The sequence below is a fragment of the Giraffa tippelskirchi genome, chromosome 3 (assembly GCF_054371585.1).
Source record: "Giraffa tippelskirchi isolate mGirTip1 chromosome 3, T2T-mGirTip1v1.2.pri, whole genome shotgun sequence".
NCBI classification, from domain to species: Eukaryota; Metazoa; Chordata; class Mammalia; order Artiodactyla; family Giraffidae; genus Giraffa; species Giraffa tippelskirchi.
The window spans coordinates 63,636,640-63,656,350 of NC_137277.1; the positions used below are offsets into that span (position 1 = coordinate 63,636,640).

Sequence of the window (19,711 nt, forward strand, 5' to 3'; positions counted from 1 at the left end):
TTTCCTGATAGTCATCCTTTCCCAGAGAGACTAACTTCATCCCAAGGATAGAAAACATTCAGCATTGTCAATAAGAATGTAGATGGATTGAAAGTGCAATAAAATATGTTACTATATGAAACCTAAGATCATTATTATTTTGATGGAGTAGACAGCTCTCTGGAAGATTTTACAACTATTATTAATATTTTTAATATCACATGTATGTATGTATACTACTTGCTCAGCAAAATATTCTATATAAAGAAAGTCTTTCTTTCCTTAAATTGTTCTAACTGGGATTTCCCTGGTAGTCCAGTGGCTAAGATTCTGTGCTCCCCATGCAAGAGGCCCGGGTTTGATCCCTGGTCACGGAACTAGATCCCACAAGCTGCAACCAAGACCTGACACAGTCAAATAAAAATTTTTTAATTGTTCCAACTAATTTCTAATTAGAAATCAATAAAATATTCAAACATAAATGAACCTGATGACAGATTTGGTCCCTATCTCATATTTCTAGGTAGACTCTGCCAGCAACAATTTTGGTATATTTCCTAAGCTCTTCTTGGAGAAAACTGCCAGGAGAGAGGAGATACTTGTCCTAGTGACCTGATGTGGACATATGGACTGGAGACTCACCACAGGTAATTATGGACTGCACCAGGTTCCTCTGCAGACCACAATTTTCTTCTCTGTTTATTACATGCATTTGAATAAGTCAAGGCTTTGGAGGATTTTCTGTCTACTTATTCTATCAATTAATGAGAGAGAGTACTGAAATCTTCTATTATGATTTTGGGTTTGTCTATTTCTTTTTCTGTTCTATCAGTTTTTGCTTCATATATTTTGAAGCTGTATTATTAACTCATAAACATTAAGAATTATGCCCTTTTGATAAACAGATTTCATGACATGGCCTTCTTTATTGTTCATAATATTCTTTGTTCTGTAATTTACTTTTTCTGATATTAATGTAGCCAATGTAGCCACTCTCCACTTGTCTTATATCTATTTTAGCATTGTATGTCTTTTTCCATCTTTCTACTGTTAAGCTATCTGTGCTTTTATATTTAAAGTGTGTTCCATTATATTATGCTTATGTTCTCTTCTTTTTGGTTTTCATGAATTTATCATCTGTTTTTGATTTGTGGTTGCCCTGTTTTTCAAGTATGTTAACTTCCTATATCTACTTGCTTTAGACTAGTAGTCATAGGCTCAAACACAATCTAGAAAAAAATCTACATTTTCTCACTTTCCTCCTTCACATTTTATTATTTTGATGTCCTCTTTTGAATCTTCATGTTCATCCTTTTGCTATCCATTGTGGTTATCATCATTTTCAAAGAAATGGTTTAAATTTTTTTAATCTGTGAACTGGCTTATTTAAATTATTTACTCTCCAACTGTGATTTTCTCTTTCTGATGGATTCTTACTTCTTTTCTATTTAGAGAAGACCTTTCAATGTTTCCTTTAGGATAGGTTTAGTTTGGCTGTATTCTTTTAGTTTTGCTTGTCTGAGAAGCTCTTTATCTCTCCTTCCATTCTAAATGATATCCTGCTGGGTAGAATATCCTAGGTAGCAGATTTTTTCTTCCTTTCAGGAGGTTGAGTGTATCTTGCCACTCCCTTCTCTCCTGCAGTGTTTCTATAGAGAAATCAGCTTACAGTCTTCTGGAGGGTCCCTTGTAATTAACTCTTTTTTTTTCTTGCTGCCTTTAGAGTCCTCTCTTTGTCTTTAAATTTTGCCATTTTTTAAATAATATATCTTCATGTAGGTCTGTTTGGGTTTATCTTGTTTGGGACCCTCTGTGCTTTCTGTATTTGGATATCTATTTCCTTCTTTATGTTTTGGATTTTTCAGCCATAATTTCTTCAAATACATTTTCAATCCCCTTTTCTCTTTCTTCTCCTGAGACCCCTATTATATGTAGATTGGCACACTTTATATTATCCCATAGGTCTCTTATATTGCTTTCATTTTTTTTTCATTTGGGTTTTTGTCTGCTGTTTTAATTTTGTGATTTCCATCATTCAACCTTCCAGCCACTTAATGGTTCTTTTCCAGTATTCATTCTGCTATTCACAGCCTTTAGTTCAGCTTTGTCTCTTCAAATGAATTTCCTAATTTTTCTTGGCTCCTCCTTATAGTTGCCAGTTCCTTTTTAAAGTATTCTGCATTTCTATCAATAACCTTTCTTAATTTCTTCAGTATTCTCATTATCTCCTTTTCGAACTTGGTGTCTATTAGACTGAAGAGGTCTATTTCATTGCCTGTATTTTCAGGGAAATTCTCTCCATCTTTTAATTGGTAGTGGTCTCTCTGCTTCATTTTATTACATTTCTTTTGCTCTATGAGTTTAGGAGACATAATTATCTACTGTGGTCTTACAGGTCTATCTTTATGTAGGAACATCCTTTTGTAGGCTGTGTGACTTTACTGTTTTTGGTGTGACGGTTCCAGCCACCTCTTTCCTCAGTGTATGCTGGCTCTTATCCCCTTGATAGGGGTTATGTCTGGTGTTGTGATGATCAGAACCTGCACTGGACATTGAGCAGGTCCTCCTATTGCTCTATGGTTGCTGCTGCTCTGTCAGGGGCAGGATCTACTCCCTAGTTGTTGGAATAGAGGCCCTCAGATCTGTGTCTGAGCTGCATTTCTGATCTACATTGTGAGGCAGACAGGATTGGAACACTCCCGTTGGGAGAGGGGTCACTGAGTATTCCTCTGCTGAAGCTGTTTACTTGTGAGTCTGCTCTGTTGTGTCACCTTTCACCCACTGTGCAGCTTTACAAAGTACACCTAAATCTACACAGAGAACTTTGTACTTTGGCACTGCCCTCAGTCCCACCTCAACCATGAGTATGACAGCAATTGTCCCTGATGTCTCTCAGGCATTGTTTTCACAAGGCCAGACCCACTGAAGTCAGGTGCCAGGACCGCAGTGGTCATGCACCTGGACCCACTGTGCAAGCTATGGAGGCATCTCAGACCCTGGCCCAGCCCAACCCTCAAATGTATGCATTCAGAAAGTCCACATATGCTAAGGTCAGATCTGTCCCAGGCTTGGAAGCACCTGTTGTGTGATATTGGCAAAAAATGAAAAAATCAACACAGACACATATATCAATGAAACAGATTAGAAAGTCCAGAAATAAACCCATGCACCTACAGTCAATCTATGACAAAGGAGGCAAGAATATACAATGGAGAAAAGACGATCTCTTCAACAAGTGGTGCTGGGAAAGCTGAACAGTCATATGTGAAACAATGAAATTAGAACACTCCCTCACACCATATATAAAAATGAACATAAAATGATTTAAAGACCTAAATTTAAGACGTAACACCATAAAACTCCTAGAAGAGAATATAAGCAAAATATTTTCAGACATAAATAGTAGCAGTATTTTCTTAAATCAGTCTCCCAAGGCAAGAAAAAGAAAAACAAATAGGACCTAATCAAACTTAAAAGCTACAAAGACTTCCCTGGTGGTCTGACGGTTAAGAATCTGCTTCCAATACAGGAGATGCAGGTTTGAGCCCTGATCAGAGGACTAAGATCCCACATGCTGTGGGGCAATTAAGCTCATGTGCCACAACAAATGAATCTGTGAGCAAGCCACAGTTACAGAACCTATGCACTATGGAGCCTATGTGCCACAACTAGAGAGAAGCCCACAAGCTATAACTAAAGAGCCCATGTGCAACAGCTAAGATCCAAGACAGTCAAAAATTTAAATTTTTTTAAAAAAGCTTTTGCAGAACAAAATGAAGACAAGCTACAGAATGGGAAAATATATGTACAAATGATGCAATTGCAAAATATATGTACAAATATATGTACAAATGATTACTATCCAAAATACACAAACAACTCATACAACTCAATATTTTTTTAAAAAACAAACAATCCAATCAAAAAACTGGCAGAAGACTTAAATAAACATTTTTCCAAAGAAGACACACAGATGGCTAAAAGACACATGAAAAGAAGCTCAATATCATGATTTATTAGAGAAATGCAAATCAAAGCCACAATGAGATATCACCTTACCCCTGTCAGAATGGCTGTCATCAAAAAGTCTACAAACAACAAATGTTAGCCAGGATGTGGAAAAAAGGGAACACTCGTACACTGTTGGTGGAAATGTAAAACAGTGCAGCCATTATGGAAAATAGAAGGGGGGTTCCTTTAAAAACTAAAAATAGAACTACTATATGATCCAGCAATTCCACTCCTGGAAATATATCTGCAAAAAAATGAAAACACTAATTCAAAAAGATACACACACCCCAGTGTTCCTTGTAGCACCATATACAACAGCCTAGACATGGGAGTTAGCTATCCAAGTACCTATCAACAGAGGAGTGGATGAGGAAGATGTGGTATATGTCTGCAATGGAGTATTATTCAGCCATAAAAAGAATTAAATACTGCCAACTGTAGCAATGTGCATGGTCCTAGAGAGTATTATGCTTAGAGTAATAAGTCAGACAGACAAAGACAAATATTGTATGATAACACTTATTATATGTGGAATATAAAAAATAATAGAAATGAAAGTATACACAAAGCAGAAACAAACTCACAGAAAAACTTATAGTTACCAAAGTGGGTAAGAGAAGGATGAGGTACAAATTACGATTATGGTGGTTAACAGACATAAATTAGTATACATAGTATATTTAAGCAGCAGGATTTACTGTATAGGGGATTACACCCATTATTTGTAATAACCTATAATGGAATATAATCTGTAAAAAATATTGAATATTCACTGTACTCCTGAAACTAGCACAATACTGTAAAACAACTATATTTCAAAAAATACAAATACATAAAATAGCTTTAGACAATATGTAACAATGCTGGTAGTATTTAAAATACACAATTACACAAAGGAAAAACCAAATAAGACATTTACTATGAGCACAAAAATGTAAAAATATGTATTATGTATAGGAGAAGTCCAGAAGGGAATATAAGTAAATGTCAGTAGATAGTAACAATTTTCATAAAATTATTTTTCACCTTCAATTTCCAAATTTTTAACTATTTATTTTGGCTTGGTAATAATAAAAGCAGTAATCAATTTATGACAGATGACATGGTCATGTCAGATAATTCAGTCTGACAATATACTATATTTAATCCATATCTTAGATCTTGTATGTTATTAAAAGAAGCATTCATTCAAAATTTTCTGAGATTTGAGATCCAAAACAATGCTATATTTAGATAAGGGATTAAGAAAGAGAATGAAGAAATGAGGAAGTCTGGGTGAAACATTGCTTACTTTGTCTATGAAGAAGGCTAGCATATTAGAAAAAATTCATTCATCTTTAACTTGGAAATTTTGTTTGTTCTGCGTCATTAAAAATGTACAATGTATTCCTCTCACTTGCAGGCCTCAAGTAGCAAAGGGGTGGAATTCCTCACTGAAGACAAGTGGAAAGTCACACCAATAAGTATCCTGCAGAGTCTTCCATGGCTGTAGCTAAAAGAGGAGGCCCATGATCCCAGACACAAAGGTCAAGATACCACCAAAATGAAGTCTGCTTTCTCTATTTGTTTGTTCTATTCACTCTATTTCAAGTTCATTCTTTAAAGAGGGTACAGTCAGAGCTGGGGAGCATGGCAGAGTTGGAAAACTCTCAGCTCACCTCCTTGCATGGAAGCATCACAATTACAGCAATTTGCAGAATAACTATCAATGAGAAAGAATTGAAGGCTAGCAGAAAAGATCTTCTACAACTGAAAATATTAAAAAGGAACCACAAGACAGATAGGAGGGGCAGAGATGCAGTGCCCCTTGAGTGGGCAACCAACCAATGGAGGATAATTACAATTGCAATGGTTTTTCCCAAGAAGCAAGAGGTCTGAGCCCCACATCAGCTCCCCGACCTATACCAGGAAGATGAGCCCCCAGAACATTTGGCTTTGAAGGCCAGTGGGGCTTACCCTCAAGAGTGCCAGAGGGCTATGGGAAATAGAGTCTCCACTCTTAAAAGATACACATAAAATCTCACATGTTCCAGGACCCAAGATAGAAGCAGTAATTGGAAAGGATTCTGTGTCAGACAGACCTGCAGATCTTCGAGAGACTACTGGAGAGGAAGGAGATGACTGGAGCTCACCCTGGGGACATAGATGTGGTGGATGCACTTTGGGGAGCTCATTCTATCATAAGGCTGTTGGAGCTGACAAGTGCCACTTTGGAATCCACCCTCCAGCTTATTAGCACCAAGATCCAGTTTTACCCAGCAGCCTATTGACACCAGTACTGGGACATCTCAGGTCAAACAACCAGTTAGGTGGGGACACACCCCTATCCACTAGAAGGTTGGCTGCCTTAGGACATTTCAGCCACCCAGGGCCCCCACCCACCCACCCACCAGAGGGCACAGAATAAGAACTCACCACCCATCAGTTTACCTGCACTAGCCCCAGACCACTGTAGGGTGTTGGGACCCAGGCCCACTCACCAGTGGGCCAACACCAGCTCTAGGACACCCAGACCCTACAGCCAGAGACATTGGTAACCAGCTCCACCAAAAAGTGAGAGCCAGCACTTGCACCAGGACCCCCAGGGTCCTGTCCCCTCCTACCAGTAGGCTGACACCAACTTTGGAACAGCTTGATCCCCTCAGCCAGCCACAACAAGTTTTGGTCTCATCTACCAGACTGGGCTGCCCAGGTGATACAGTGGTAAAGAACCCACCTGCCAATGCAGGAGATGCAGGAAACATGAGTTCAATCTCTGGGTCAAGAAGATTCCCTAGAGTAGGAAATGGCAACCCACTCCAGTATTCTTGCCTGGAAAATTTCATGGACAGAGGAGACTGGCTGGTTATAGTCCATGGGGTTGCAAAGAGTTGGACATAACTGAGCATGCATACACTTCACATGCACATAACAGAGAGCTAGCACCAGCTCTGGAAAACTCTAGGCTCTGTTTCCAGAGACCCCAGGATTCAGCTTGGCCCACCAGTGGGCTGACACCAACTCTGGGACCCCCAGGGTCCTAGAACCAAAAACTCCAGCACCCTGGTCTACCCACTAGCAGTCTAGCACTAGCCCTGGGACTCCCTAGGCCTAACTGCCACCCACCAACAAAATAACCCTAGCTCCACGAGCCCCACAGGCCCAGCCCAGCCACCAATAGGCCAACACTAGATCCAGGATCTTTGATCTTTTTTTAAAAGAGAAGTTAGTCTTTAATTTCTTGTTTCACAAATAAACTGGCTAAACTGATGGCTTTTTGATGATTAGTTAAAAAGATCAAATCCCATATCTTCATCCAAATACTCCAACTCTTCCTTTGCTTCAACTTTGTGGCTTTGGCAGCAGCAGAAGCAGCAGTGGTTGCAGCACTAGCCTAGTGACACTTTGGAGCTCCACAGCCAGCTACCTGGTGACCCAGCCACACCCATCAACTTCCAAGGCAGGGCCTGGCAATCAGCAGACCAGAGGCCAACCACACCTACCAGACCAACCATGGTAGTCAACTCATCACAACAGAAGGACCCACACAGCCCACACTGGGAGCATCCCTAGTGCATTTGGCTCTGGTGACCAGAAAGAGTAGACTTCTGGGACACTTATGTGTCCTACATATCTCCTACATAAAGCCACTTCTCTAAGACACAAAAGTGTAAGCATTCTACTTAATGCATTGAAATGAAAATATAGAATTAAGTAAAATTAAATAACAGAGGAACATGTTCCAAAATGATGGAACAAGATAAAACACCAGAAGAACAAAGCAAAGTGGAGATAACAAATCTACCTAATAGAGTTTCCATGAAAATGACCATAAACATGCTTAACAAATTTAGAAGAATGGATGAACACAGTGAGATTTTTAAGAAAAACAGAAATTATAAAGAAAAATCAAACAGAATTGAAGGATAACTTGAACAAAAATACATCAAAAGAAATTTTGCAGTATATTAGGTGATACAGAGGAGCAGATCAGTGGACTGAAAGAGTAGTGAGAATCATGCAAGTTGAACAGAAAAAAGAAGAAAGAATTTTAAAAATGGAGAGACTTCTGGGACAACATCAAGCATACTAACTTTCATACTGTAGGATTCCCAGAAGAAGAAGGAGAGAGAAAGTGGCAGAGAACTTATTTGAAGACATAGTAATTGAAAACATTTCTAACCTGGAAAAGGAAACATTCAAGTCCAAGAAGCACAGAAAGTTCCAAATAGGATCAACCCAAAGAGATCCACACCAAGACACACTGTAACTAAAATGAAAAAAATTAAAGATGAGTAGAGAATATTAAAAATAGCAAAGGAAAAACAACTAGTAATGTATGAGGAAACTCACACAAGGCCATCAGCTGATTTTTTAGCAGAAGCTATGCGGTCCAAAAGAGAATGACTTGATATATTCAAAGTGATGAAAGTGAAAAACCACAACCAAGAACACTCTACCTGGCAAGGCTTTCATTCAGATTTGATGGAGAGATCAAAAAATTTACAGACAAGTAAAATCTAGAAGAGTTCAGCACCATCAAACCAGCTTTACAAGAATTATTTAAGGGACTTCTCTAAACAAAAAAGGAAAGGCCACAACTAGAAATATGAAAATTACTGGAGGATAAATCTCATTGGCAAAGGCAAATATACACTTAAGGTAAGAGATCAACTACTTATAAAGATAGTAATAGTTTAAAAGACAAAAGTAGTAAAACCATCAATGTCCACAATTAGTTAAAGGATACACAAAGCTAAAGGATATAAAATATGATGTCAAAATGTAAAAGTTGAGGGGGGAGTAAAAATGCAGTGTTGTTAAAAACATTCAAGCTTAAGAGATTAATAACTTAAAGTAACCATGTGTATATAGATAGATTGCTCCATATAAAACTCAAGGTAACCAAAAATCTACAATAGATACACAAAAAAGAGAAAAAACATGAACACCAAAGGCAGTCATCAGATCAAAAGTAAAGAGAGTTTTAAAAAAGAAAATAACAAAAAGAAAAACAAAAATGACCCCAAAACAATTAATATCATAAAAGTGTAATAAGCACATACCTATCAATAACTATAAAAGATAAATGGATTAAATGTTCCAACTTAAGAATGTAAAGAGCCTGAATGTATATTAAAACAAGACCCATATATATTCTACCTACCAGAGACTCTTTTCTAAAGACACACACAGACTGAAAGTGAGGGGACAGGAAAAAAGTATCTTATGCAAATGGAAACAAAAAGAAAACCAAGGTAGGAAAACTTAAACAAAATAGACTTTAAAATAAAGAGCTGTCATAAAAGACAAAGAATGACATTACATAATGATCAAAGAATTAACCCAAGAAGAAAATGTAGCAATTGCAAATATATATGCATTCAACATAGGGTTACCTAAATACATACATCAAATATCAACAGATATAAAGGGAGATACTGACAGTAACACAATAATACTAGAGAACATTAACACCCCACTTAGATCAATGGACAGATTATCCAGACAGATTATCTATAAGGAAATGCTGGCCTTAAAAAACCCATTAAACCAATTGACTTAATAGATATCCATAGGACATTCCATCCCAAAGCACCAGAATATACATTCTTTTCAAGTGCACATGGGACTTTCTCCAGGATAGCTCATATGCTAGGTCACAAAACAATTTCAATAAATGTAAGAAGACTGAAATCATCTTTGCCAACCACAACACTATGAAACTAGAAATCAACTACAAGGAGAAAAAGAAGAAAATACCTGCAAGAAATACAAACACATAGAAGCTAACCAATATGTTACTAAGTAACCAGTGGATCACTGAAGAAATAAAAGAGGAAATAAAAAAATACCTGGAGACAAATGAAAACAGAAACACAATGATCCAATATCTATGAGATGCAGCAAAAGCCATTCTAAGAGGGAAGTTTATAAAGAGAGATGCCTACTTCAGTATAGCAGAAAAGTCTAAAATAAACAATATAAGCTTATGCTTAATGGAACTAGAAAAAATATGAACAAAACCCAATGTTAGTTCAGTTCAGTTCAGTCGCTCAGTCATGTCCGACTCTTTGCAACCCCATGAATTGCAGCACGCCAGGCCTCTCTGTCCATCACCAGCTCCCGGAGGCTACCCAAACCCATGTCCATCGAGTCAGTGATGCCATCCAACCATCTCATCCTCTGTCGTCCCCTTCTCCTCCTGCCCCCAATCCTACCCAGCATTAGGGTCTTTTCCAATGAGTCAACTCTTCGCATAAGGTGGCCAAAGTATTGGAGTTTCAGCTTCGACATCAGTCCTTCCAATGTTAGTAGAAGGAAGGAAATAATAAAGATCAATGCAGAAATAAATGAAATAGAAACCAAAATAAGCCAATAAAAAGATCAATGAAAGTAAGAACTGGTTCTTTGAAAAGATAAACAAAATTGACAAACTTTAGCCAGACTTATCAAGAAAACGAAGAGAGGGCCAAAGTCAATAAAATCAGAAATGAGAAAAGAAGTTATAGAAATACAGAAGATCATAAGAGATTATTACAAACAATGAAATGAACAACCTAGAAAAAATGGACAAATTCCTACAAGTGTACAATCTCCAAAGACTGAATGAATAAGAAATATGAACAGATAAATTATCAGTAATGAAACTGAATTAGTAATTTTAAAAAACTCCCAAAAAACAGAAGCCCATGACCAGATGGCTTCACAGGCCAATTCTACCAAACATTTAAGGAAGCATTAACATCTGTCCTCTCAAGCTATTCTTTAAAACTGCAGAGGAAGAAAACTTCTGGACTCTTTCTACAAGGCCAACATCACTCTGATACCAAAACTAGGCAATGATAGCTTTTAAAATTAAAATAAGAAAATTACAAGCCAATATCACTAGTGAACATAGATGCAAAATCCTCAAAAAAATATTAACAAACCAAATTCAAAAATACATTAACAAGACCATGCATGATAATCAAGTGAGTATCCCAGGAATGCAAGGATGGAAAAATCAATCAAGATTATACATCACATTAACAAAATGAAGAATAAAAATTATATGACCACATCAATAGATGCAGGAAAAAGCTTTTGACAAAATTCAACATCTATTCATGATAAAAACTCTGAACAAAGTGAGTATGGAAGAAACATACATCAACATAGAAAAGGCCATATATGAAAAGCCCACAGCTAACATCTTACTCAATGGTGAAAAGCTGAGAGCATTACTTCTAACTTCAGGAACAAAACAAGGATGACCTCTTCAACCTCTTTTCTTCAACACAGTGTTGAAATTCATAGCTACAGCAACCAGACAAGAAAAAAATCTTTTAATCCAAATGGGAAATGTAGAAGGAAAACTGTCACTGCAGAAGACATGATACTGTAAACAGAAAATTCTAAATATGCCATCAAAAAACTATTGGAACTCATCAATGAATTTGATAAAGTGGCAAGATATAAAATTAATATATAGGAATCTGTTCATTTCTCTATATATACTAACAACAAACTATAAAGAAGGCAGAGTGTTGAAAAATTGATGCTTCCGAACTGTGGTGCTGGAGAAACTCTTGAGAGTCCCTTGGACAGCAAGGAGATCAAACCAGTCAATCCTAAAGGAAATCAACCCTGAATATTCATTGGAAGGACTGATGCTGAAGCTGAAGCTCCAATACTTTGGCTACCTAATGTGAAGAGCCTACTCATTGGAAAAGATCCTTATGCTGGGAAAGACTGAAGGAAAAAGGAGAAGAGGGTGGAATAGAATGAGATGGTTGGATGGTTGGATGGTCATTGATCATGAACTCAATGGATAAGAGCAAACTCATGGAAATAGTGAAGGACAGGGAAGCCTGGTGTGCTGCAGCCCATGGGGTCACAAAGAGTCAGATACAACTTAGCAACTGAACAATGACCAACAACAAACTATCAGAAAGAGAAAACAAGAAAACAATACCATTTACAATTGCATCAAAAAGAATAAAACATCTAGGAATGACTCTAGCCAAGAAGGTAAAAGACACACTCATTAGTGAAAGATATTCAAGATGACACAAACAAATGGAAAGATATATTGTGCTCATGGATTGGAAGAATTAATATTGCTAAAATGACTCAAGTAATAATGTTAATATTACCCAAGGCAATCTACAGATTCAATGTAAGACCTATCAAAATACCAATAGTATTTTTCCATAGAATTTGAACAAATAATTCTAAAATTTGGATGGAAATATAAAAACCCCTCCATAGCCAAAACAAACTTTAAAAAGAGCAAAACTGGTGGTATCACACTTCTTGATTTCAAACTATACTACAAATCTAGAAATATCAAAACATCATGGTACTAGCACACACACACACACACACAAAAGATACATAGATCAATCAAACAGAAGAGAAAGCTCAGAAATGAACCCACACTCAAATGGGCAATTAATCTATTATAAAAGAGGCAAGAGTATATAATGGGGAAAAGATAACCTCTTCAATAAATAATAGTGGGAAAACTGGACCTCTACAAGCATAAAAAGAAAAAAAAAATCAAACTAGACTACTTCCTCATAGCTAGTACAAAAAAAAAACACAAACCTTAAAATGAATTAAATACTAAATGCAGGGCCTGATATCATAAAATTCTAGAAGAAAACATAGGCAGTATACTCACTGACATCTGTCTTGGCAATATTTTGGGTGATATGTCTTCTCAGACCAGGGAAACAAAAGTAAAAATAAATGTACACATCAAAGCTTTTGCACAGTGAAGGAATCTATCATCAAAACAAAAAGGCCACCTACTTAATGGGAGAAGATATTTGCAAATGATACATCCAAAAAGGAGTTAATATCCAAAATATAAAAAGAATTTACACAGCTCAACATCAAAAAACCAAACAATCTGATTAAAAAATGGGCAGAGTACCTGAATAGATAATTTTTCAAAGAAGACATACAGATGCCCAACAGACATGTGAAAAGATGCTCAACATCACTCATCATCAGGGAAATGCAAATCAAAACCACAAAATGAGATATCATCTCAGGCCTGTCAGAACGGCTATCATCAAAACTCTACAAATATCAATTGCTGGTACGGATGTAGAGAAAAGGGAACCGTCATACACTGTTGGTGGGAATGTAAAATGATGGAGCTATCATGGAAAACAGTATGGAATTTCCTTTATTAAACTAAACTAAAAATGTGTGTGTGTGTGCTCAGTTGTGTCCAACTGTCTGCAGTCCCATGGACTGTAGCCCACCAGGCTTCTCTGTCCATGGAATTTTCCAGAAAAGAGTACTGGAGTGGGTTGCCATTCCATATCTCAGGGGATCTTCCTGACCCAGGGATCAAACCCATGTCTCTTTGTGTCTTCTGCGTTGGCAGGAAGATTCATCCACTTTTGTGACAGGCAGCCTTTGTCTGCCATGCCTTCAATGATCTACTCCAGGTGTTCACGCCCATGTGTGATCCCATCCCCTACATTGTGGGCACAACCTAGTGACTCATCCTAACAAAGAGAACACAGTAAGAGTGATTGGAAGTTACTTCTATGATTAGGTTACAAAGAACTGTCTCTTATGCTTGCCTTGATGGAGCAGGCCACCTGGCAAGGGATTGAGGATCTTAGACCATCTGCCCAGGAAGAACTAAGTCCAGCCAACAATGATGAGTTTGGAAGCAGACCCTACCCACTTGAACGATGGTCAGCCTCTGCTGAAAATTTGTTCTCAGCCTGTGAAAGACCCTTAGGCAGAGGATCCAGCTAAGCAATGCTCAGATTTCCGACTCACAAAACTGTAAGGAAACAAACATGTGTTGTTTTAAGACGCTGAATTTTGGAATACATAGACCCAGATTCGATCCCTGGGTCAGGGAAATCCCCTGGAGAAGGGACTGGCAACCCACTCCAGTATTCTTGCCTGGAGAATTCCATGGGCAGAGGAGTCTGGTGAGCTATAGTTCATGGGGTTGCAAAGAGTCAGACATGACTGAGTGACTAACACGTTATCTGGCACTAGATAACTAACACACTCCTCTTTCCTGTGTATCTATATCCTAATTTTAACAGCTCTAAGAAAATATTTACTAACCAGTTTGTACACAGTTGATGTAGCCATTCTGATTTCTATCTTTATTACCTTTTGGATTTGCATTAGCCACATTTTAGAAACAGCATTCGTTCAAAACAGGCCAGGAAAGTGATCTAGTGCTGGAAAGAGTCGTGCAGAATATCTGGAAATTTTTCCCACAAAAAAATGTAAGGGAACTGTGCTCATGGAAATCCAGTATTTGTGAATTCCACATTTATAAGATAAAACTGTTTTAAACTCACCTCCGCTCCTTGAGGAATGAGCCAAAATCCTGGTCCACAGGAGCCCAGCAGCTCTGCCCAATAGCCCCACTGTGGTAGGGGCTCAGGGAATCTGCCTTGCCAACTCCTTGTTGTGGCCTGCGGTTGCTGGTGTTGAGTTCCACCAACCCTGACCCTCCCAGGCCAGTGCTCGTGGGAGCAGATGACTGATGCAGCTCCACCTCCAGCGTGCCAGAGGCAAGCCTGTCGTCTGTGTTCTCTAGGTGCATGTTTCTGTTGCCACTCTTCTCACTGGGGTCAAACAAAAAGAAACTGCCGTTGATAAAAAGCGAACTGGGAATATCATTTGCACCTTGAGGAATTTATACTACTGAATGGTATAGTAGAAAGACCTCTTATAACAAGGACTTTATCATGTTTCAGCATTCTAATATCTAATGTTATATTCCAATGTATGCTCATCTCCAAGGATGAATATTTTAGCATATTTCACACTAGCAGTGACTTAACTATTCAACAACAGAGTATTAATTGGGGTAAATTGTGATACTTTCACAGCATAAAACACTATTCAAACATAAACATCCTCTAAAGATATTGATAATGGGAAATGTTTAAAATGTGGTAAACACCACTGGTACAATGGGATATATCTCTTGCAATAAATATGCTGCAGAGAGGAAGCCAATTCTGACTCTACGTTGGAAATTTTCTTTGACTTGCTTTTCATTGCTTTTGTTATTATAATCATACATAATGGCTTGCTTCAAAGAACTCTGCCTGACTGTAAACTAAAGTGCCTTTGTTCAGCCCATGAGAGACTATCTGTCCCTGCCTACCTGTGAATAAGAGATTAACACACCCCTTCCTCTCCCCTGGAGATGTTTTGTAAGATTGAATACCCTTTCACTTTACTTCCCACTGCCTTTCCCTCTTCATTCTGCCTTCCGACTTTATTTCCTCATTGCTTCTTTCTCTCTGACTCTACAAAAGAACCTGGCACCCAGACCCAGACAAGTTGGTTATTTTGAGGCATGAGCCTGCCCTCTTCCCAGTCAGCTGGCTCCCTGAATAAAGTGTCTTCCTTGTCTCAACATCTTGCTCATATTTATTGGCCCATCATGTGGCAAGCAGAGGGAGCTTGGACTTGGTAACACTTAGAATACACGTAGAACAGAAGACCAGAAGGTCATAGCCTCCAAAGTATGGCTACTTCTGTGTGATAGAGATACAGATGACTGAGGCTTTCTCCTTTGTCTTTATCTAGGATGTGACTTTAACAGTTTTTGCATCTAGCAAATTAATACTCTTGCAGTAAGAAAATAATAATGAAGTAGGAGACAGAAGGTCTCCAGGTTAGAAATTTATAGCCACCCTTCTGCTTGAATTCTTGAGATAAAAGATAGGTGGGCTTCAGTTGAGGAATTTACAATCAGCCAGCCTCTTCTTTGCACTTCTTGAGATAAGAGATAGATGGTCTCCAGTTGAGGAAGTTACAGCCAGCAGAAGAAACAGGGTAAATAGCCAATCTTTGTCTCTTACCTCAAGGAAATAATCATGGCAAGGACAAAGAAAGGAAACAACCCTGTCTGACAATGGAGACATTACACATGTAAAAGGCTCCTTGAAGTCAAAAGTCAGAGGATTAATTACAGGCCATAATGAGTCTTGCTCCTCCCAGAAACCTTCACTTCAAGACCCATCTTGGCTAGGGTATGCATGCGCACCCCAGGGGAGAATCCTTAGACAAATTAACCAGGGAGGACAAAGCAAGGTGATTGGCCTGAGTGAAGACAAAGACCCAGAGAACTGCCTGTTTATAAAGGATTCAAATTTCCCAAAGGTGTGACTCTCTCTCTTGAATTTGCCCATGCACATTTCCGCATGTACTTTTCTTTTCAATAAACTTTTTACTTTGCTCTTTATCTTCTGCTTCCTCACCTGAATTAGTTCTTGACTGGGCAGGCAAGACTAGGGACCTTAGCCCTAACTGCTGGCTCCTGTGGTCCAGTGGTAAGGACTCCCAGTCTGGGAAACTAAGACCCTGTTTCCAGCTACTGCTTGCTGCAAGCTGCTGCTTACTACTGCACACATCTGGAATCAATAATACCTACTATAAAAATGAGAAAAATCACTATACTTGCAAGATTATGGTGTCTTACTTTGGGGATTATGTTTTAACCATTTATCATTTTACTTGTTTATATAATAGTTGGCAGCATCCCACAACCCCACAATTACCTGTGGTTGGCAGCAGAATGGTTTGCTATCAAAGGTTGCTCTTGTCAACTACAAATTGGCACTTACCTGTCAACTGCAAATTGGCACTTGCCAAGAACATTTGCCAGTGACTGAACAACAAGGCATTTGTCATCTGCCTCTGCAGAGATTGAACCCTGTGCTGCTGTAGCTGTTGACCTTCAACACCCCCTGAAAGAGTTCAGGGTGGAGTGAGGCACTATGTCTTCCAGGGGATCTGGTAGAACAGGTATTTAGATAATTAGATATTTTCAGGAACTGATTTCATGATCCCAATCCTTGTATCTCTTCATATCTAGAAAATCACTAAATCCCTTCATGGGGAACATCAGCTCCTCTTTGATAGGGCCCACATGGGGTCTCATTGATAAGATGGCTCGTTATGTCGACCTCACAGACAATGAATAAATCACAGTGATCTGTGAGACTGATAAAATTGCCCAAATGGCACGCTGTTATCTCACTGGCTCCTATCTTCTCAAAACTTCGAGACCACCAGATTCCAGACCTCCAGCTACGTGACCATCCCTTCAGAGAATTTTTCATTGGTGGGGTATAAGAAGGACTCCATCAAAAGGGAGAACGCTGGTTCTCCTTAAGGGCCAGTCACCCGCTGTTTTCCCTCTAATAAACTTCTCTTTTCTTGCCTGATTGCCCAGTTCGCTTGCTCTCTTTCCTCCACATTCATCTTACACTCGTGACTAGCAGAAATCTTTTGTAAAGTAAGCACTTGGTGGTGGTGGTGGTTTGGTCACTAAGTCATGTCCGACTCTTGCAACCCCAAGGACTTGTAGCCTACCAGGCTCCTCTGTCCATGGGATTCTCCAGGCAAGAATACTGGAGTGGGCCTCCATTTCCTTCTCTACTAAACGGAGCTTAATGGCATCAACCTCACTGGGCCGTGGAGGAGCTCAAGAGAGACAAAGACTCCTAAAGTTCTCGACATAAGGCTTGGTACCCAGGAAGTTTTCCACACAGACTATGTTCACTGTGAGCAATGATCAGAAACACTCCTGGGGGCCTTCAGGGTTCCCTGAGGGAAAGGAGTAGAGTGCCCACCTCCCTAGTCTGACAGAGGGCCGGAAAACACTGGCGCACACGCTCCCCTTGAGGAAGTGAACTCTCCCTTCACCAAAATCTTATATATTGACCTTCCCTGACTGCCTCTTTGGAGCAGTCTCTCAGAGCTCTCTGAGTTGCTGTCTCCCGGGCTGTAGTTCTCCTTCTGCTCCAAATAAAACTTAACTTGCAGCTCTCAAATTATGCATATTTTTAATCGACACTCTGAAGCCAAAATCACTGTGAGCTTTGCTGAGAAGAATTTGCAGCACTGGGAAGCAATGTACACACCTGTAGGCGGAATGAGAGCAATTCATGGGTCCACCACTCCTTGTCACTCAATTCACAGAGGCTTGCAATGCCCTATGATCACAAATTCTGGAGGACTCAGGATGTGTGGGAGTTCCAAGAAATATATAAAGTAAGTGTATTTTGTCTACAACTGAGTAAGTGGAGTGTTGACAGCCCAAGAGGCCATACATTCTGGTGGAACAAAAATTTACAAATACAGAAAGGCAACAACTTTTGAAGAAACCCAAATGACCGTGGAAGTTTTAGTATTTTCTTACTGCTATGATTTCCCTGCTTTCACCCACCACTTACATTGAAAAGATGACTTACTCATCAATAAGCAGAAGGCAGAGAGTGTTGATAGAATGTACTTGTATCAAAAGGCAAAATAAAAATATTAAAGTTAGTTTGACACTATGTTTCCTTGTCTGGTAAAAACAAACTCTGTATGCACATTTAAGTCAGGAAACACAAATTATGCAACTTCTGTGATTCCCTCTACAAGTTAAATACTCTCACATTTGTATTTTAAACTGATGCTGCACAATATAAATATGAACAATAAAATTTATGCTTATAATTCACATTTTTAATTTTTCTTTACTTAGAATCATAATACCAAATAGCAATTTAAAACACCATGACAAGTTGACAACCTATGGAAGAAAAGAAAATCTTTATATTTTAATACTGTTAATGGCATTTTTTCCCATTTTTTGAACAAGGGGGTCCACATTTCATTACGCACTCGGTCTCATTCTCTTCCCTTCAGAGAGTTACCCTCTTAGCTCTCCACTGCCTTCTTCTTTCCTCCCTAAAGTACTCCAGGTGCCATTGCAATGCACTATCTACCCTTATCTCACTGGCTACTGTCTTCCTGGAATGTCCCTTCATTTTTTGAAGATCTGAGACCTAGCTTGTGATCACTCTTTCTCTCACTCTCTCTTCCACCACCATCCCTCCACTACTACATTTGCTACTATTTTTTGGCTTAACCATTTATTTCTTGGACGCTCAGCTACTTTAGTGCCTTACCAGCAGGTAGCTTCCAGCTCCCACATCAGCCAACACCACCACGTTCTCACTCCCTTTTCCCAACTGAGATTTTGTGGTCCAGCAAACACCCTCCTTTTACTTGCTTTCTCTTGTATTCTGTCAAGCTCACCTGTTATATGAGTTTTCTATTACTGCCTAATAAATTACCACAATAATAGTAGCTTAAAGCAATACATATTTATAATCTCAGAGTTTCAGTGAGTCAAGGGCAAGGCTTAGTTCAATCTTCTGCTTTGGAACTCAAGAGTCATTCGGTTGGGAATTGGTTTTCAAGATCACTCAGTGTTGGCAGAACTCCCTTCCTGGTAGCTGTAAGACTGAGGACCTAGTTTCTTGCCGGCTGTCGACTGGAGCCCACACTTACTTCCCACAGGCTTCCTACAGCCATGGAGCAATAGCCCATCCATCACCTCTGCCAGATTCTATTGTTTGGAATCCAGTTTCAGGTCCCACAGTCACTCAAGGGCAATGGGTCATCACACAAGAGTGTGAACACCAGGCAGTGGGGATCATGGAGGTCATCCCAGAGTCTATCTGCTACCCATGGCAAGACCTTAAACCTGGCTGATCCACCCTGAGCCACCACTTAAATGGCTGAATGTAGCCATAGAGAACCCTGGGTCCTGCTGTTGGTCTCATCTGACCTCCACATGCAGGATTCTCAATGGGCTCAGCACTGCCCAGCAATCCTAGTGCATCACCAAAGGCAATTTTCACTCCTGTTCTCCTCCATCTCCCTCCTTAAACCCATATATACCTTCCCA

General features: G+C 39.1%; 1 protein-coding gene across 4 annotated transcripts in view; it reads right to left on the bottom strand.

Annotated features, from left to right (window-relative positions):
• OCA2 (OCA2 melanosomal transmembrane protein) overlaps window positions 1–19,711 on the bottom strand; it is a 302,523-nt gene that overhangs the window by 236,521 nt on the left and 46,291 nt on the right. For 3 of the 4 annotated variants that reach the window (XR_014080337.1, XM_081583080.1, XM_081583078.1), the window contains exon 2: window positions 14,304–14,573. The exons of the other annotated variant lie outside the window; for it this stretch is intronic. Coding sequence is in view for 2 of the 3 variants with exons in the window: in XM_081583080.1 (XP_081439206.1) it covers window positions 14,304–14,551 (248 nt within the window). In the remaining variant the exon portion in view is untranslated. The remainder of the gene's footprint in view (window positions 1–14,303; window positions 14,574–19,711) is intronic. 4 annotated transcript variants of the gene reach the window in all.